The 21,632-nt window shown below is 37.0% G+C and overlaps 1 protein-coding gene across 5 annotated transcripts in view; it reads left to right on the top strand.

Moving 5' to 3' along the window:
- The window catches only part of Mindy3 (MINDY lysine 48 deubiquitinase 3), a 76,439-nt gene that overhangs the window by 32,799 nt on the left and 22,008 nt on the right, over window positions 1-21,632 (top strand). For all 5 annotated transcript variants that reach the window (XR_013112290.1, XM_034510224.2, XM_076939498.1 and 2 more), the window contains 2 exons: window positions 746-816; window positions 5,308-5,388. Coding sequence is in view for 4 of the 5 variants with exons in the window: in XM_034510224.2 (XP_034366115.1) it covers window positions 746-816; window positions 5,308-5,388 (152 nt within the window). In the remaining variant the exon portion in view is untranslated. The remainder of the gene's footprint in view (window positions 1-745; window positions 817-5,307; window positions 5,389-21,632) is intronic.

Raw genomic sequence — 21,632 nt, 5'->3', positions numbered from 1 at the left:
ATATGCATGTGTATATATATATATATGCATATACACATATATATGAGACATAAATGGATATATATATGCCATATACATATGCATGTGTATATGAGTTTATATAACATATATATAGAGATACATATATAGATAGATATAGATATTCGTGCCATATACATATGTGTATATGAGTGTGTGTGTGTATGTGTGTGTATGTATTTTTCCAATTATTACTTTGGGTTACTGAGTGTTTTTTTAACTAAAAAGTTAGATTTGAACAGTTTTACAAATAGTTTTAATCTACATTTGAACCATGACATTTACCCAGTGCAAAGCTACCTGGTATCATTTTATAATAAATAGTGATAACATGATTATTTGATATAATTTAATTTTTTATTCTTCTTTTACTTATTACATTCCAACCACAGTTTCCTCTTTCTCCCTACCCCCTCAGTCTCTCCCCTCCAACTCCCCTGTCCCTCAGATCCACACCCCCCATCCACTTTCCCTGAGAAAAGAGCAGGCCTCCCAGGGACATCAACCAAACATGGCATAACAAGCTCCAATAGGACCAGGCACATACTATCATTGATTTGACATTTTAGTACATATGTACAGCGGTTTAAAGATAGTTTTAGGTGAAAGGAAACATTTTGGCATGGTTCAAATATAAATATATTTATGCACATATATATACACACACACTACTCAGACTTACATATACTAATGCAGTGTTAAATTTGGTTTTGTTTATTTTTTGCAGAACTTCTCGGTATCCATGAACAAGCAGCTGTAGGATTCTTAACACTAATGGAAGCTTTACGATATTGTAAGGTAAACTGTCTTGAAGGGTTTGCGTGTGCCCATGCTGTGGACAGTATTTTCGCTCTATGGTCATTAACTTCAACTCCTGGCTGTCACCACTCATCACTGTCTTATTTGCTTGCTGAGTTCCCAACCCAAACTGAATAAGCATTAGGAAATTAAGGTGGCTAGTCATACTTTCCTGGGAAGTGAGTGGGTGATAGAGCAAAGGACAAATAATCTATAAAGTAGAAATATATGGTACACTATAAATATGCTTTTAAGTTGTCTCACCTTAAACGTTCATTGCTGAAATTGAGGCACCTACCTGTGCAGTCCTCAGTAACCATTAAATACTGCAATATTTTAAATGAGGCTCATATCAGTTTTCTCACCTAAAAGACACCATATTCTCAGACAAAGTATAATATAGATTTGTGGGGATTTTTCCATTTTAAAATGTTTATTTCATACAGTGCTTCTGATGGCAGTGACATTTTTTATTAATATTAACAAGTGTCTTAGCTGGGTGGTAGTTTCATACAACTTCATCTCACCAGAAGCAGGTGGATCTCTGAGTTCAAGGCCAGCCTAGTCTACTGAGCAAGTTTCAGGACTTGCCCAATAGACAAGTTTCAGGGTTGCACAGAGAAACCCTGTCTTAATATCTCCCTCCCATGTCCCTGCCTATCTCAAAAAAAAAAAAAAAAAATCCAAAGAAGTATCTTCTCCTTTTTCTGTGTGTGTGGGGAGGAGTAGGACACATGTACATACACACACATTAGTGTTTCTGTTGTCGTTTGTCAGACATCATTCCTTCTTCATGACAACACATAAACAGAGATGTAAGAACAGTACAGGCTCTCTTCTGACCTTGTAAGTAGTGACTGTACACAATAGTAATGCCTTCATTTTCAGTCATTTTAATTATATAAATCAATGCTATTCTAAGACAGCCTGGAGATCAGAGATTTAAACTGAGTTTCCTATCCCAATACATACACATGCTCATCTGTCCTTGGAGGAGAGTATGCACCTATGCTTGCTCTCTCTCTCTCTCTCTCTCTCTCTCTCTCTCTCTCTCTCTCTCTCTCTCTCTCACACACACACACACACACACACACACACACACACACACACACATTTTACATGTCACCAAGAGATTTAAAGGGTTTTTTTGTTTAGTTTTTGTTGTTGTTGCTGCTACTGCTCTGATAAAATAACCTGACCAAAGAAACTAAAGAAGAAAGAATTTATTTTGACTTATAGCTCCAGAGGGTTAGAGTCCATCATGTTAAGGACTGCACATCATGGTGGAAGGAACAGGAAGCAGAGAGAGAGAGAGAGAGAGAGAGAGAGAGAGAGAGAGAGAGAGAGAGAGAGAGAGAGAGAGGACAGGAGACAGGAAGTTGGCCAAGGCTATAACCTCTAGAACCCGCTTCCAGTGATCTGTACCCTTCAGCAGTATTCTACCTCCTAAGGTTTGATGAGCACCCAAACAGCACCACTGATGGGGGGCAGTGTTCAGATGCACTGCCCCAGGGGAACATGCCTCATTTAAACCCCATAACCATGTTGTCTATAATCTTCATCTGGATCCTGTCATCATGGCCGCCGCTGTTCCCGCCATTCCAGCCACACTAGTGGCCTGCCATTTCCCAGTGCCCCGGCTCTTTAAATAAATGGCTGACTTTACTCTAGAAGTATTTCCTGACGGTCCCTCATTATAGATTTGATTGTGAGCCTAGCCTTTGGGGCCTGAGCCATCTCTCGAGCACAGTTACTCTTTCACATTATTTTCGAGGAATGGCTACTCTATGGTGACTCTTTACTTCATTTTTTTTTTTTATCTTGAATTTGTTTTCTCTTCTCTTTCTCAATGGTATTAGACTTTTACAGGATTATCCTAATGCCCTGATGCAAGTTTGCTTATCAGTGAGAGATGAAAAGAGCTGACCATCAAGTCACCAAGGGCTTTTGCTTGGGGCCTGGGTAACAGTAAATTGGAGCTGCAGGCAAGAGGGGTGGAGTTAGCTCAGTTCCCTAGGCTGTCATGATGTGCTAATTTGAATAATTCCAGTGGGCTCTGTGCCATAAGGTTGTCTATTTGTCTAGTACCTGACATCTGGGCAAATAGACTGATCTGGAGTATGAAGAGTATGAAGAGAATGAATTGATATAAATTTAATCAGCTATCCTTAAAGGAGACTGACTAGTTAATAACCAGGACATCAAAACCCAGCAGTCAGTGTCTAAAGTACTATATGTAACTTCATCAGTATGCAAGTTCTCAGTCAACACGTATTTACATTTCACTAGATAATTAGGGGAATGACACAAAGGAAATTAATTATGATTGAATAAATGTTATAACTCTAAACATTTTTCCATTCTTTGATAGTGGAACGGGTGGCTTTCTAATAATTAAACTATCATTTAATTTATTTTGAGCATATGTATTTAGGAACATAAATGAAGCAATACCTATCAATACCTATTTATAACCTTCTTATACACACACACACACACACCAATAAAGAATGATGCTTTAACTGTGCATTTAAAAATAAGAAAGCATAACTTATACATCATAAAGATCATCATTTTGGATGTTTATAGTTCCATGGATGTTAGTATATTTGTAAGGCTGTACAATCATTGTCCTTATCTAATTTGGGAAGGTTTCTCCTCCCTCCCCTACCCCTTGCCCCGCACCCAGAGAAGCTCTAACCTGGCAGCCACTTCCTTCTCCCTAGCACCAGGCATCACACTTTGGCTTTCTGGCTCCATGGGTTCCTTCACCCATGTATTAGTACTTTTTTTTTTTCTTTTTATGTTGAAATCACTCTTGTTTTATAGTATATCAGTTTGTTTTCATCTATTAATTGATAGATGTTTCAAATTATACATTTTTTAAAAACCCTGTTTATATTGTAAAACTTTAACTTCTGTCATGAAGAATTAAGTAACAGGAGTCTTCTCTATTCTTAATGGTTCATATTTAAGACTTCAGAGTGACAATTTCCAATTTTAGCTGTTATAAATACTACTACTGGGAACATTTGTCCACATATTTTTTTTGTAGGCATATGTTTTTACGTTACCATGTATCCGGGATTAAATTGCCTGGCCACATGGTAATTCTGTGTTCAACTGTTAGAGGGCTGTCATTTTGATTTCCAAAATAAGGATAATGTTGTGTACTCTGGTGACTTATTTTATTATAAAATCCACCATTAGTTCAGCATTTATTTATCCTTTGTTTCTACTATAAAATTTTACACCCCCTCCCCTTTTTTAAACCTCTACCTTAAGTGGAATGCACATGCTTTTTCTAAGAGAAATTAAGCAGTATCTAAAATATCCAGTATGTGATTCAGTCTAGGAGATAGGACAGTTGTTTGTGATTCTAGCTCTGTAGTTGGTGCTTAAGTTCAGCCAGGCCCCACCACCATGCACTGTACCTCCCCGCTCCCACAGTGAGGTCTCATGCTGCCCCGCCACCATGCATGTACCTCTCCACTCCCATGAGTGAGGTCTCATGCTGCTCAGCTCCACAGCCACAGCTACTGACTGAGCAGCTCGCCTTCTCCTCACTCATTCCCTTCTCTGCTGTCCTCAAAGGAGCCCTCCTAGGTAATGGGTTTGCTGTTGCGTGTTAGTGCAGCTGACTCATCCCTGCTTTCATAGGAAAAGGGGTCTAAGTTTTCTGCCCAGGAATACAGAGTTCCTGATTTCCACCTCCCTCGTGGTAAGAGTAAATTCCCAGGGGCAGTGGTTGTGCTTAGCAGAGCTGCTAGCTAAATAGGAAAGGATGATGTGCCCTGGGTGCTGCACGTAGCTTCTTCCAGTTTCCCAGCCTGAGGACAAAGAGCAAACTAGATTGCTAAGATTCATGTTTTTAAAGGAAGTGTCCCCATGGAATGTAGAGTCAGTTGATGTAAACATGGTGGGCTGTGTAAATATGTTTTATGTGCTCAAAATTAAACTTTTATCCCAGTCATGAATGAAATACTTACAAGTTTTTTGACACAATCTCATCTATGAATATATAGCCCTTAGGGTGGCACAAATATATATATATATATATGTATATGTATATATATATATATATATATATATATATATATATATATATATATATTAGATGAATAATAGATGATTTACAATTATTTAACCTTATAAAGTAATTATAAATTTATGTCTCTAAGTTTGTGCCAAGTTGAGATTCTTTAAGTGACTGTTCTATCTGGGAAATATAGCAAAAGCTGAGCATGATTTTTTGATCTGAAATCCTCATTTCTAGCTGTGACACACGTGTGTGTAAGATCTGCATTGCAGTGTCTGGTTTAAAGATACAGTGTAAGCTTAGACACATGTCCCTCTGCACTCAGCATCTAACATCTGTGGTAAGGAGTATTAATGAGACACCTGTTATGCTTCACGTATTTCTGCACAAGTATTTAAGGGACAGCATAAAATCTTTCATTTATTTGTTTTACTTTGCTGAATTTATTCTAGGTTGGTTCTTACTTGAAATCTCCAAAATTCCCTATTTGGATTGTTGGCAGCGAAACTCACCTCACCGTATTTTTTGCCAAGGTATGCTTGTAGGGGACTTTTTTTTTTTTTTTCACAATAATATTAGGCAAACAAGTAATACTGTGAGTCCATATTTAGTTTATCTTGTGCAGATGACAATCCAACCAGTAATAAATGGAATGTTTCCCAGAAATCTTATCAGTTCACACTACAGAAAACACTGTTGCTTTGCTCTGGGATTGGAGTCACCTCAGTCAACTCCTTCCTGACTCCATTGCACATCTTTACCTCTGCTGACGTCAGAGCTCTGGCTTTTCATTTTGTTCAGAAGTTGCCGAGATGTGGAAGAAACCACTTTAGTTTTATTTTAGATTCTTATGTAAAATGGTTTCTAAATCTTACTTGTTAACAAGACGTAGTATTTTCCACAGTGGGGTGATAAGAGCTTTGGCACCAAACATCTTCATTTAAACCCTAGCTTCTTCACACATTTCTTGGGCTCTTTTCCTCTGTATTTTCAATGGGGCTTTATAACAGTACCTAGGTCGTAGAAGTGCTGTCAGCCTGAAATCTAAAATATTTACTAGTGTCTAGCACAAGGCAAGTTTACTGAGCACTTGTTACCCCTGTGGTCCCATTCATTATTCAGTAAAGAGTTATTAGACGTCTCTGATGCTGTTAAGAACAAACTGTCAGAGATTGGACTAATGAGGGAAATATAAAACTATATTCTTGAGGTTCCTTACGCCAAGTACTTTTCTAGTTCCTCCAAGAGACTTTGGTAGCCTGTTCTTTTCCAGTGTAAGTTTCCTTCTGTAAGAATTCTATAAATTTCACTGAACTGATAATCTCATGTCTCATTTTCTTCCTGCTTTTATTGTGTTAGCCTGTTTTATTGTTATAAGTTTTCCTGTTTTATTGTGTTATAAGTTCAGCTTATGGATAGAGAATAAAGTGCATGTTACATTTCTTAACCTGTAAATGGTACAAAAATATAGGCCATCCCAATACATTATTTTGAATCTGAAAGTTGCTATTCATTTCCCTTTCAAAGTAGGGAGGATAAAATCAAACTCAGGAACAGAAAACTTACAATTCTGAACAAACATTTCATCAGTATATATTTCTAGAAAAGACAATCAGTTTAAGTTTACATGAATAGTGTGTTTTTAAAACAATGACTTTATCTCCAACCCTATTCTTTCACATTGGGAAAACTGACATGAAACTATACAAGTGGATGTGTGGAGGGGGTCCTTGAATTTTGGGGGACAGGCTCTTATTATATAGCAAGGCTGGTGCTGTACAAGAATCTTCCTACCTCAATGGAGAATTACTTAAATAGTAAATGAAACTATTAACATTCATTTGGGTTCAATTTAAAATATTTTAAAATATAAAGTATTTGTGTATTCTTCACTATATAGAAAATGCTAGAAGCTTTGCTGTTCTTGGAATTATAAAAGGAACTACTCCCCATTTAGTTTGATCTTTTTAATATACTTCATTCTGAGCATTCACTTTTACCTATATTTTCACTGTTATCTTTTGTTTGTTTTGATTTTTGTCTGTTATTTTGTGGTTAATTTATTCACTCTGTATGTCCTATGGCCCCAAAGAAGCATAAATTTAATCCCCAAACTTTTATTAGAAATAAACTATAACTATAACGTTACATGAAATTGTCCTGTAAAGTCATTTCCATAGACTGGCTCTGTGTATTGTGTTCTTGTTTTTTACTGGTTGGAGTTAGGTCCCTTTGTTCTTTGCTCACAGGTTTTAACAGCCCATAAGGAAGCATTGTTCCTTGTCTGCAAATGATTGGATGCCTTATGCTCTGAACGTAGGCTGCAGCTGTGTTTCTTTATTCCTGTGCTCAGTTATCAGATGGTTTCAAGGGATAGTTTATGCCTGAGTTATGCCAGATGCTGTGAATACAGTGTTAAACAAATGTAGACATTGTTCCTGCTCTTGCAGAGGTATTTGCCACTCAGAAGTTTCCTAGAGTGATGATTCCTGACAAAGCTTAGGTCTATAATAGCATGAGAATTCTCTGAGTTTTGGAAAGCTGCAATGTTTCCTAAAGGAACTGATGTCTGAAGTGAGCACTGAGGTAGCAGTGGGCTTAAACTAGGGAGGAGAGGAAAGCACTGGCTGCTTAGGAAGTAGTTGGAGCAAGTGAACATCCTCAGGAGAGCCACCTGAGAGAAAAGAGCTGGACACTCAAAAGCAGGGAGGCAATGCCAGGACGGTAGTGCACCATGCTACTCCTTAGCCTGAGAGGACTCAGAGCCACAACACTTGGCAAAAATTTCAGGGATTCAGTTCAGGGACTCTAAGAAGAACAAGCTTAAATTGCATTTTGAACAGATCACTATGGCTAATTGCAGAAAACAGACATGTTGAAAAATAACTCAGGTGATCTATAAAGCAGATTTTTATCATTTTTATGGTAAGTGGTATAATTATTATAATTTGGTCCAGGGTATTTTTTTTATTATCCTTTGATAATTTTATGCATGCATGTAATTTATCTTTATTATCACACAAACCCATTCCTTCCTCTAATAACTTCTGAATGTATCCCTACCTCTTTACCCCTTCTCCAAATTTTTTTAATAATTGAGTGAGGCCAGTTTGAGCTGCCCATATGTGAATAGGTGTGGGACATCCACTGTAGCATGGTCTGTCTACTACAGACCACACCCCACCCACCTCCACCTAACAGTCTTCATTCAGCTGTATGTAGCTTCTCAGCTAGGGGTGAACCAGTTGTACTGGGATTAAGTACTGGAGCAGGAGTCTCAGTTACTAATAGAAGCAGAAATGACTAAAAAAAAATCTGCTTTACCAAAAGCAAGATATCACCAGGATGGGTGACACTCCAACCTGAGTGACAGCTCATGAAAGCTGGAAACCTGAGCTCACTGTGTAACTAATAGGCAGCTTACTAGGGTCTTGGGCTTTTGTTTGGTTGGTTGGTTTTGGGTTGGGGGGTTGTTTGGGTTTTTTTGTTTGTTTGTTTGTTTGTTTTTGTTTTGTTTTGTTTCAGGTAGCTCTGCTAGTCTCTGCCCCTTCCAGGCAGCTTGTGTGATCTCTCCCTTCCAGGCAGCCAAGCTGGTCTGGAGGTGTCTTTCAGCAGTCTTTGCTGCTTCTGTACTCTGGGTAGTAAGGGACCTTGTGCATATGGTCAGTTTCAGGGACTTTCTGAAGTGTCAAGATGTTTGTGAAATCTTCACAATTCTCCCTTTAGAATTTCCTCAGTATTAAGGAGCTTCCCTCAAAGATAAAAATTTGATTTTAGAAAATTACTAAAGAAACCTGAGACCTCTTCACAATCATGGGTTCCTGCTCAGTTTTATAATATTAGGCATCCATTTCTTCTCATGGAGCAGGCTTTAAATCTAATAAGGAAGCTGTTGGTTACCCCTATAACAGTTGTGCCACAATTGTACTTATATTATGGATATATCTTTTCAAGCTGGTTATCATTGTAGCTCACAGTATTTGCAGCCTTATGAGAATGTGAATGACTTTTCTTTCCCAGAAGCCTACTTAGATTCTTCCAATAAGCACTGTGAAAGCTAGCCATCAGGGAAGAAATTTCTCACTACCAGCTTGATTTCTCCCTGCACTGTGACCAAAGTATATAGTATGCTCAGCAATGGGCTATCACCATCTAATTCTGGCGAACTACCTAGAGCACTGCCAATAATCTATATAGTTAGATGATTGGGGGGCTCTGTGACCCTTCTGACCACAACTAGATGGGAGGTACCCCTCATTTGGCATTAGGCTTTTTATTTTGCACTCTATTGCTTCTGGGAAGAGCATTATCCCCTATGTAGAGTAATGTGAATTTAATCTTTGGTTTGTGTGTGTGTGTGTGTGTGTGTGTGTGTAGGAGGCTTATAAAATGAATTTTCAAATGGCTGCTAATTATTCCCCTTCCTATAGCCTCTTTTGTGCTACTCTTCTGTGTGTCTCCCCACTCTTGTATATTCTCTGCCAAGGCAAAAGAAGCAGAGATATCATGTAGGGAGGCTTGGGGGAGAGGGAGGTCTGGAAGCCCTGTGAGTATGTACAGTTACCACACCAGGATCAGCTATCAGGAGGCAGATCAACTTTACTTCAGGTGACTCAAGGTTTATAAAGTTTTGAGGGACTAAAAATGGGAATATCTAGGATGGGCAAAGGCCATTCATTGGCTAGAGCTTAGGGTACCTGAGATGCTTCCTTAGCAAGGGGAAGCTGTTCAGGAATCTCAGGTGCTGGTTGAACAGGTTTTATCAGGAGAAAGAAAATTGATCCTGTAATCTGAATGAGGCTTTGTGACATTCCTCAGGTAGAGGCATATGTGGGGCCTTGGAATTTCTCAGACAAGGTCAGAGATGAAGAAGCCCTGCTAATGGAGGGAGTCTCCCATATTGCACCAAGCCCAGAGGCCATCTGATCATGGTGGACTGCGACCTTAGTTAGCAGAGTTTTCCCACATCTTCCCCTGATTTGTTTTTTAATGGAGAAATGTCACTAAAGTATTCAATACCTATATTGGAAACAGTGTGGTACTGAATCAGAACCCAATTCGCAGTAACTTTTGCAGTGCTACTATCCATTGCTTTAAAAATTGGACAAGGCAAAGTATAAGCATCCAAATCAAACATAACACCAACCAGAGGGAATGAAGGGGTGGGAGCCAGGACAAGATTTTATTGAACCAACTTAATTGCTCAGCAGACTGAAATTTCGAGAGCAAGTCTATACAGTTTTTTCTGAGGGTATAAGCATTGGTTTCAAACATTATTTGATTCATTTACATAGACATAACATTTTTTTTCTCAGCACTATGCGAGCCCCCCCCCACACACACCCAAGTTTAGTAGCCATTAGGCCCCAACAATTGAGTTCATCTACTATTGGAGAGACCCAAGGCTGTCATCTGTGGATGTCATCTCCTGCTTGTCTCGAAAGTCTCCATCAACCAGTGTATCTGAACAAAGGCCACTTCCTGGCTCCAGGCAGGTCCAAGGAAGATAGTGGGTCAGTCTCAGTCCAGCCTGCAGTGACTGGGCTGCTCTCTTTTCCTCATAGAGATAAACTTGTAGAATAATCATAATAGGGTTGCAGACAGGGGGAGATCTGTGCAAGAGGTTATATATATTTTTTTTCTTTTTTTACACCAAAAGAATGGAGAGGATAATAAATACACACATTAAACTGGTACAGTTTGATTGGCAGCACACCAGTCCATTGCTCTAAACCAGTCAGCTGTTTAATAGGTGTTAAAGGAATTTTAACCCTGGAAGTGGGAAGTCACATTAGGGAAAGTAGAGGGTTAAAAGTAGAAAGTAGAGTTAAGGTAGCTTCAAAAGGAAACTTCATGTTAATTGTGGATGTAAAATGAGCAGTAACCACTTATCTGTGAAAAAATAAATTGGCTTAAGTAGACATTAACTGAAGATTAAGGAATAGTTGTTAATGTAGTTTCTTTCACTTGTGGGAGGTAGATCCAAGGTGATTCTCTGAAGCTTAAAAGAATTTTTAAGTTTACAAAAAGAGATAAATTGTAGTTATGTCCATATTACCATCATTTGTAATCTGCAAATAATTTTGGGTTAAAAGTATGAACATTCTTTTAGGTAGTCCTGTTACTAGGGAAAAACAAACATTTAAACAAAGGTTTTTTTTAGACAAAGAAGCATGAAAATTCTAAGTTTTGGGTGAGTTGCTGTTGTTCCAAGCTATGTTATCTCCAACTGCAAAAACAAAACTCCACCCTTCATTCCTGGGATTCAGGTTAGCAGATGGTGGTCCAGATGAGTTGACAGACAGAGACCCCTTGTAGTCAGTCTGCCTAGAGAATTTAATTTGGCATTTTGAGTCCAGCTGTGCCAGCGATCTGACTAGTCCTTCCCACTCCTGGTCTGGAGAAGAAATTGCCTTTGCCATTGCCAGTTGTTTGCTTTGGCTGTCATCTTTGGGGCCCTGGCCATAGGCTAAGTCATCCCCTGTAGTGATGGAACAGCATTCCTGGCTGAGTGTTCCCACACCCTGCCATCCCATTTCCTACTTAAGCCCTTCCACCCATCATTCTCCTTTCAAATGTCCCTCTACCTTTAAGATCTATCTTCCTCTTATTCTTCTTCTCCTGCCATCTTTCTTTCCCTTCCCCAAATCAGGCACTTTCCGAATTGTCTCAGTAATAGGGTAGAGTCATATGAATGAGAGATTTGCTTTCTGAGGTACATTGACAGGACTTGGTGATGCTTTGGGGTTTTGTAGACATAATGTAGAAATGTCTAATGAGATATGTGTGTGTAATGATTAGACTTCAAGGAACTCAAAGATAGGTGTTTGACAGCTATGCTATTCTTTTTTAATTTTTTATTATTTACACCGATTTTTACATTTAAATATATTTTTATCATATTCTTGCCCTGCCCTAAATCATTTTAGGTCCTCTCCTGTCCCTACGCACACCCAACTCTCAAGTTCTTTTTCAGAAAACCAACAAAAACCAAATACAACAACAAAAACAATAAAACAAAATAACCCCCAAAAGAAAACAAAATAAAGCACTAAACTGAAACAAATCAACGTGTACACACACACACACAAAATTTTGGACTCCATTATATGTTGATCAACAACTTCTGAACATGAGGCCCACCCTGCAGTAGTTGATAAACCCAGTGTCACCCATTAGAAAAAGTGATTTTCCCTCTCACAGCAGGTATAAATGACAGTTTAGTTGTTATCCTTTATGTAGCTAGATTGTCATTCATTCATTCATTTTTTTAATTTAACAAAATATAATAATATAAAACAAAACATTCACTTTAGAGTTGGACAGGACAAACCACCAGAAGGAAAAGAGCCCAAAGAAGGCACAAAAAGTCAGAGACCCACCCATTTGCATACTCAGGAATCCTATAATAACACTAAACTGGAAGCCATAATTGATACACAGAAGACCTGGTGCATGCTGCTTCCTTCTCTGAGTTCATATGGGCTTTGCTCATGTTGATTTAAAGGGTCTTGTTTCCTTGATGGCTTCCATCCCCTCTGGCTCTTTCTGCCTTCTCTTCCATGGGGTTCTATGAGCTCTGAGGGAAGGATTTGATGGAGACATCCCATTTAGAATTGAGCATTCCAAGGTCTCTCACTCCCTGGGTAATGTCTAGATGTAAGTCTCTATATTTGTTCCCAAGCTGAGACAGGAAGCCTCTCTGATGATGGCAGAACAAGGCATTGATCTATGAGTACAGCAGAATATCATAAGGAGTCATTTTATCAGTTTGTTGTTTGTTGGTTGCATTTGTTTGTTTGTTGTTGTCGTTCTTGTTTGTTAGATCAGTATTATTTGGCTTTATGATAGGTCTCTGGGTTATCTAGTCTCTGGTTCTTGGCAATCCAAGCAATGCTGAATATAAGTTCTATCTTGTGGAGTGGCCCTTAAGTCCAGTCAATTATTGATTAGTTATTCTCACAAGTTTTGTGCCACCATTGACCTAACATATCTTGCAGGCAAGACACCGTTGTAGATCAAAGGGTTGGTGTTTACATTTCCCTTTTGGTAGTGTGCAGACTACCTTCCTGTATCAAAGATGCTAGAACATAGGGATGAAGGCTCTCTGGAGGCATCAGCTCCACATTAGTTCAGTGAGTCGTCTAGGTGTTGTAGCTTTGCTATTCTTAATGTACTCGATCGTGATTAAGAGTTTACATGATATTTGCAAGTCAGGTGATCTTGAGATTGATGCAATGAGAGACAAGCATGTAAAGAACTAAGCTCAAAGATGCTCTTCCATATTGAATTTCCATATCACTTCCATATTGAATATCCTTTCAAAGGTACTGATGGGAAACAGTCTATTTTATATAATACGTGAGAGTATAAATATTCTTCATTTTAATTTACATTTAGCACAAGAAATAACTGTCAGAACTATTGACCGAAGCCCCAGTCTTTATTCCCAAAGAAGTATGTTTAAGAGAGAAAGCTTAATTTTAATTTTACATGCCTAAAAATCAGAAATAGTCAAATTTACATAAACTATCTGAATACCAGGTAGAACCCTGTTAAACTTAGCCTTCTCTATGGTGTAAAAGGATATGTATCAAGCAAGTTAATTTTAAAATTATTGGTAGTAACATTGAATGTACAAATGACTCAAACAATTTTATTAAAAATATGTAAGATTGAAATCTGTAGAATTAAATTTTTCTTTGCTGAAAGTAATTGTCATTACAGATGTAGTTTACAAGCTAGATTTAAACACCTAATTAAAGGCTTATTTTAATTTTTAGATTGCCTTGTATGTTCTGGACACCTGCCATTAAATTATTGTAAAAATGTAAGCTTTATATATTAGCCTATTTGTAAACAGAAGTGGCAGCTATGTTATGTTTCATTCTGAAAATTAAGACAGAGATTATAACCATATGCTAGAAGTTACCTAAAGAGCAAACTGGCATTTCACTCAATGATAACACTAATTTCTATCTTTTCTGTTTTAAAATATTTTAAATCAATGATATTCATATGTACACATATATAAATTCATATATATTGAATCTTTGTAATAATTTGAACCAAAAAACACAACAGTTTTCAAAAATGCACTTAACATAGTTTCATAGATGGCACTGAAAATATACAATGTCAAGTAGTTGATGACTTTGGATGATTTTTTTTTACATATTTTTAAATAAGCACTTATATATTTATATATAAGGTAAGCAAAGTTTTTTTAAAAAATGATAAGCAAAGGCCTTGACCTGCACATTTAATGAAAGTCACAGATTGACCAACTTTTCTATCACATCTTTCCTAGGGAAAGAAAATAATTTCTAGTGCAAATTATAGTTCATGTTTATTCATTTCATTATGTTTTCTACCCTTAATTCTTACCTAATTTAGATACATTTTAATATGTAATCAAAATAATGGACTTAGCTTGGAATTAATAGCTTAATACTTTGTTTTATAATAGTATGTCTTTGTTTTCTGATTGCAAAGCAGCTGTGTGTGTACTGGTAAACTTTATAGTGCGGAGAAATATGCAAACTGGAGACTCAAGCCTAATCTCACCATCTAAATCAGAGAAACCTCACAAAGTGCTTTGCTGCAAATTTTTACCTCATACAAGAATTTATTTAAGCTTTCCACATTGTGGTTTATTTATACCTATTTGTCTGTTTTAAGTTAGAACTTTGGTTTCTTGATTCTGTTTTTTTAATTTTTATTGTATTTTATATTTATAGAAACATACTACACAAATGGTAATTATTACTTACTTGGATAAAATGGTATTTATCCAAGGATTATCAAAAACTTCTTGGTTTTGTATACTACTTTGTTGTGCATAATAGAAAAACTACAAATTTTAAGTAAATGAGATGAGAGAATACAGTAATAATTAAATCACATAAACTGTTATTAGTTTCAAGACGAGAAGACCTTTGGTTCCCAACACCCACATGGCAGTTCACAGTTGTCAAACTCTAGTCTGTGGGGATCAACATTCTCTTCTGACCTCAGTAGACACCACACACGCGTGAGGTTCACTTACATACATGCAAACACTGATGTACATGAAATAAAAATAAATAAAAGATCTTTTTACAGAAAATCACCTTTTAGTGCTGATTTTAGTTGGGTCAGCTCACATTCAGTTTGAACTGGAGCACAGAAGATGTGAGAGGTACAGGGTCTTCATTGGGGACTGTGGCAGAATTGGGAGCTACACTGCCTAGTTTTGAGCCTTGGGCCATTTTCTAAAGCAAGTGCTGTTTGTTAAATGTTTAAGATTTCCCTAAACTTATTGTGGTATCTTTTAAATACAAATTCTAATACTTGTAAATAACAGAATTCTGCTTAGATTCCAATATTACTGAATAAAGGGACTTTAAAGAGTAGTTATAACTAAGCAACTTTCAAGTATGTATCATAGTTAGGACTGCTGTTGTGATTGGAGGGTAAAGAGAAAAAGCTTCTCTTGAAGTAACCCGTCAACTGTCTTAAGAATAACTCACCTTTGGACTAATTGGAACTTTTAACAAAGAACACCAGTGGAAGTTGGTGATTTCAGTTTAGTTACTGAACTTAGTAGTCACCATGTTGTATATGAAATGCCCAATGATCTAGAACTTAACTTTTTCAAGCTGTTGTTGGTATCTCTTTCTGACCCACAAAAGAGAAATCATTTTTATAAGATTGTAAGAAAATTTTATGACAAGTTGACTTTATTGAAAATCAGTAAGATGAATATACCATTTTATGGACACATTAGAGAACCATATTGAAAATGTATTACATAGTTTGTGACATTTTCTCTGATTTTAAATTTGAATTTTTCACCATTTGTAGAGCATCTTTTATATATACTACTGATCTTTTTAAAGATCTAACTAAACATGAGCCTGTTTAAAAGCAAAGGTGGTATTGTTCTCACTGATACAGTATCCTAAGGAGTGTGCTAGAGAAACTCACAAAAGCTGCCTTGTGCTGATCCTTGTCTTAAGGGAATGTCACAGAATCTCCCTGCAGGAGCCTTAAGGGAACTGAAGAGTAGTCAGCAGCGAGTTCCCACCGGGCCTTCTATTAGGGATGCAGACAGGCAAGATGCAGTAAGTAAATAGACCCTTCCTTCCAAGGAGGAAACTGAACTCCTATTAAGTTGAATGGAGAATGTTTCAAGCTGGCTATCTGAGCTTTGGCAGAACAAAACCTTTATTCTGCCAAAGGGAATATGCCCTGTGGGCATGAGTCTGCTGGAATCCCTCTGTGGTACCTCAGATGGTGTTGAGAACTTGCAAACTCACTGCACAGGAGAAAGAGCCCCTTTGCACTAGATCCTTTCACAGTCCATCCTTAAAGAATTTAGCACCCATGCTTAAACTTACTTTGTCTTTTTTTAATTGTTTCCCTCTAATATCAGAAGAAGAAACTGGTTCCTACTAAGCAAGACTGCATACTGAATGATGATGTATGTTCCGTGTTTTCTTTGTGGAAGTAACTACACACACACTTCCCTAATCAGCAAACTTCTCAAAGTTACACGTGCTTGCAGTCAAGCCATGGGTCTTTGCATGAAACATGCTTGCACACTTAAAGGCTGCTGTGTGACAGGCTCCGTGTTTGGGCATTTGCACTCTTAGCTTGTTCTTCTCCAAGCATTATTTTCACCTGTGATTCTTTGCCTCTTTTTATTAATGGGTTTAAGAATGAATTACTTGGAATATTTTCTTCTTTGAGAACTTTACATTTGAAAATAATACTTTACATATTATTAGATGATCCTTTTATTGTGCACTTTAACTTTGGGTTAATCATTGCTAAACCAACATTTTTAAAAAATGATAGTAGCCTATACAACTTGGGGAGTTTTGTTTTCAAAAGAACAGGGTTTAAATTCTTGACAAAGTCATTTCAAGTTTCCTTTTGATGTTGGTCTAATTTTTGTAGCCTTGATTTTGTTCTGGTTTGGGGCGATAAAATCTTATTTTTATTCTCTCTCTCTCTCTCTCTCTCTCTCTCTCTCTCTCTCTCTCTGTGTGTGTGTGTGTGTGTGTGTGTGCCTGCACACATGCATGTGTGCAGCATGCATGCAGCATGTATGCATAGTATCATCTTTTATCTTTCCTATAATAAAGTGCATTTCCTCTCAGGAAAGAGCATATGAGTACACATTATCATTTAAACAGAAATTACATGAAGAAGCTTAATTTAACATAAAGGAGAAACACAGTATACAGTGCACTGTATTTCTGAGATGAGGATGCAGAGCAGTCTACTGTGTACTGCACAGTGAAGGAGGTGGAAGGGATGGAGGCCCTTTCTTTAGGTGTTAGGTGTTTTAAAATTGCCCAGTTCTGTTTTAATGGAAAATAAGTAAAATATTTTATAGTCTTTACTGTTTAGTCTTCTGAGGAAAATTCACTGTTATGTATCTTTAATTATTGGATAAAACTCTTGAGAATTAAAATACTTAATTCATGAGCATTTTGTAATAGTTTACTTCTGTATTTTAATGAAGCTAATCATCTCATCCATCTGTCTTAAATTTTACTATTGCTGCTAATATTTATATTTTATAACAGCCACTACAGAAAAAGAATAGATTTAAATTAATTAAAGTTTATTTTTTAGATTAAATCTTAATTCATGTGACTTAACATGTATTTCAAAATAAATATAACAAATAATTTTACCTAAAATTTTCGAAAGTTTGATAAGTCTATGCAAATTACTCGTTTTCAATTATTTTGATATTAAAAACATGAAGTTTTAACGTTAAGCTTTCCTAAGCTCAGCATACTTTAGGCTAATTTTATTAGTTTAAGATTCTGTTGATGATTTGTATCACCACAAACAAGGGAAACTTTCGGGTTTTGATGACTTTAACAGTACTCTGGAGTAAACTATCAGTGTCCTGCCTGGACTTCAGCACTCCTGTGCTCTGGCTGAGTGGGTTGTCTGCTGTGGATAACTGCAACCCTTCTCCATCTTGGTGTATCTGCTTCTGAGAAGCAGTCTGCCCCCCTTGTCTGTTGCCATAAGAGAATCAAATGATTGCCTGAAGAAGTTAAAGCATCCTGGGCTGTTCTTAAAGCTGTTCTGTCCTGATAAAGCCTGATTTTCTTTAGTCAGTAGTTGAGTCCACAGCTCTAGCTGTTTGAGAAAAAAGACTGTAGTCAATAGAGTTTATTACTGGAAGTAGCTTTTATTTTATATAAGTCCTTAATCTATGGCTATTTCTAAATGTGCTTACTAAAATCTTGGTCCACATTTTTGGTCTAGCCTTGACATCTCTGACAATATGACTGCCAACTCATGTTTTGTTTTTTAATTCTTAACTGAATTATCTATATAAAATAGGAGAATTTGAAGGAGTATTTTCTAAATTTCTCTAAAGGCAGACCAAATATAGTAGTAGTCGTGATACATGGGAGAATCATTATGAAGTAGGTACCTAGCACACTGGGCATGAAGCATCTGGCCAAAAAGATAGTTACCGTGGGTTCCACATGTACAGTACTGGAGAGTGGGCTGCTTGTTACTCTTAGTGACTTTAACGATTATAGGAAAGAAGTTCCTCATAGCCCTCAGACATTGCCTTCCATTGCTGTGCATGTAGAGCTTAGAGTTGTGTGGAAGAATAACCTCAAAGGCTGTTTTCATGCTGATGACCTGGGCTTTGCTCTTACAACAGGAAAGGTGCCACACAGCAATGGCTGCTATGTAGATAGCCTGGGGCTTTTGCATGTTTTTTTTTTTTTTTTTTTTTTTTTTAAAGTGAAAACTAAAAAGAAAAGACCACTACCTACCTGGCTTTAAGTGATACTATGTGTTCTGAGAACATTTAATGATTAATTAAAAAAATATTTCTTGATAGTTACCAAATGATTTTGATATAATTAATAAGACAGGGTCAAGATGAAGTAAATTATGAAGTGGCTTTAGACGATTTGGAGGGACTCTTGATGGCAATATAAAATATCTGCAAGCTAAAATAGCATTTTTCTAGCTGCACTTGCTGCACTGGGTAACCTGCTCGAGGTTCTTTGATTACAGCCACAGATTCTTTTTTGCTGGTGAAAAAAGGTGTAATGAGTACATTGTAAAGACTTCCTCAGTTACCCTACTGGTACCTAGCCAGTACCGGCCTTCTGTTTCAGTACACATTAAGAAGAGGTAAATTTACAGCGTTTTAAAAAGACTTAGTGCAGTCGAATGATTACGCTGGTAGTTCATAGAATGTTGCATGAATCAGAGACACATGATTCAGATTCCTGACTGTGGCATATTGGGCATTCACTTTATATCTTAGTTCCTGCTTCTCGGCTTCAGGACAGCATGAGTTAAGTCAGCAGGAATGAGGCTGGATGGTCTTGAAGGCCCTGTGTGTTCTCCAGCAATCCCTGTTGACCTGTAAATGAGCTGAAGACAGATGACTCACCCTGACAGTGCCATGGCCAAAGCATTGTGAACATACAGAGGTCGTTTTAGAACAAAATAATTTTGATGGTAACTGTAACTGAACTTATCTGACTCTTGTGTTTAAGATGGTTTCCTCCTGAGAGAATGTGAGTTTCAGATGCTTCAGAAGCTCTTTCCTAAATGGTTAAAGTAGAGAGTAAGGAAAAGCAAGTAACTCTAATAATGTGAGTGACTGAGAATTACGTCATCACTGTCTCTTCAGTTAGAACTCATTGGTGGGTGGAGATTGGAGGCTTAGTGCTGTTTATTTGAACCTCACATTAGAAGGTAATTTTGTTAAGATCACTATTAATGAAAATATTTTAAGTAACATATTTTTCTCTTTCATCTATTAGACTATGACATGAAGTGCAAAGATTAAGTCTTTCCTTACCAACTAATAGATGAGCCAAAGAAGAGAGAGGGAGTAGAGAAGTAGGAGAAACTGTGGGGGTGTGTATTGAGAGACTGGGAATTTGCTAATGTGAAGTCTGAGAGCTCTTACTGTAATAGTTGTAGAAGTGGAAACTCTGAGGGAGAGAGTCCTCTTCATACTTACAGAATTATTCATGAAAATTTTAGCTTATGTTCTTGATATAAAATATGAAATTTGAGAATTATGATGCCTTCACTGAAATATTCTGCTTTAGGATTATAAAACCCTCCAAACTAAGGAGGAATCTAACTTTTTGGTCAAATTTGGTGCGCAAATATATTGAGTATGCAGGCAAATTTGCCATGCAGATCTCACAGCCATGGCTCTTTGTGCTGGGAACTTTGCTTCTCCCCAGCATCCTGATGGAACAAGGCAGCCAGCAGGACCAAGAGAACAATGTGTTCTTTTGTTCAAGTCTCATATCTTGCTGGGCTATCATGGAATATGCTTTTATCTTTTGATGCTTGGAGTTTAAAAGCAAGGCACCTTCAAGTTCTTTCTTGTATGTTTGCATTTGAAATATTTCTAATGCTGGGGACATTAATGTAACCCTTCTTGTGCCAGTAAAAATTGCAGTGTCCCTTCCCTAGACTTTATAAACAATAGTACATTTCTCAAATTGCACTTAAGAAGAATATTAACATAATGTTTTGTTTATATTATCGACCAAACTATCCCCCTAAATGGAGTAATTTTCTTATGTTCTTACACAGAATACTATTGTAGTTCTTTATTGTAAATTGTAAATGTATAGGTATAAGTGTGTGGAATGCAAAGAAATTTTATAACTCTTGAATTCACTATGGAATAAGTGAATTGGATCAAGTAAGTTAGTGTTTGTTACCTCCAACCCTTCTGGTATTTGGGGAGAATATTTAAGATTTACCATCTAAACAGTTTTGACGTGTATAATCACCTACTGTCAGTACACCTCACAGAATGTACTAGAACTGAAAGTGAAAATCTTCCTTCGATTTGATTCTTTATCCTTGGATCTCATGTCTCCTTATTCCGCCTAACCCCCAGCTTCTGTAATCAACATTCTAATCTATGCTTCTGAATTCATTTGTTTTAGAGTTTACATATTAATGAGAAGAAATATCCTTCTATACCTGGCTCACAGTATAATAATCTTTAATTCTGAGTGTGGTAATAGAAATGACCATATTTCTTTTTGTTAAGACTGAGTAGCATTCCATTGAATGCTACATTTTGTTAATTCATTCATCTGTTATGAGACATTTGGCTTGTTTCTATAACTTGACAGTGCACCTGACTTCGAATCTTTAGGGTTATCCCAAAGTTTTGGGATTGCTGGATTTTACAGTAGTTCTTTAAAGAATTTCCACACAGTTTTCCACAATGGCTGGGCTGTCCTGCATTAATTCCTAACCACCATGGCAGTGGACATTTTTACTTTCTTGCTGACACTTGTCTTTTCTGAGAGTGGTAACATAATTTTATATTTTTACTATAAATTGCATCTCCCTGAGTTCCAATACTGAGCGTATTTGTTTGTTTTCAATTAATTATGTGGCCTTTTGTGTCTTGAGAACTGTCTAGTCATGTACCTTCCCAAATTTTAAACTGGATTTTTGTTTTCTTACTATTAAGTTTGGGCTTCTTATATATTTGGGGCAATAATCCTTTATGAAATGCATGGCTTGCAAATATGGGTTTTAAGTTTGACTGTTGTTGGTTTCAGTCCTGGGATGTTGAGTGAGACTATGGAATCACTTCCATGGCCAGTGTCATTTGGTTTTTCCCTATTGTTTTCTTCTAGTAGTTTTAGAGTTCTTGTTCTCACATTGAAGTTCTAATCCATTTTGAAGTGGTGATCATACCTGATGTGAACTAAGGGTCCAATTTCATTGTTTTCCATGT

The sequence above is a fragment of the Arvicanthis niloticus genome, chromosome 8 (genome assembly GCF_011762505.2).
Source record: "Arvicanthis niloticus isolate mArvNil1 chromosome 8, mArvNil1.pat.X, whole genome shotgun sequence".
Lineage (NCBI taxonomy): Eukaryota > Metazoa > Chordata > Mammalia > Rodentia > Muridae > Arvicanthis > Arvicanthis niloticus.
The sequence above is the reverse complement of the archived record's forward strand: the minus strand, read 5'-3'. Positions and strand labels throughout refer to the sequence as shown.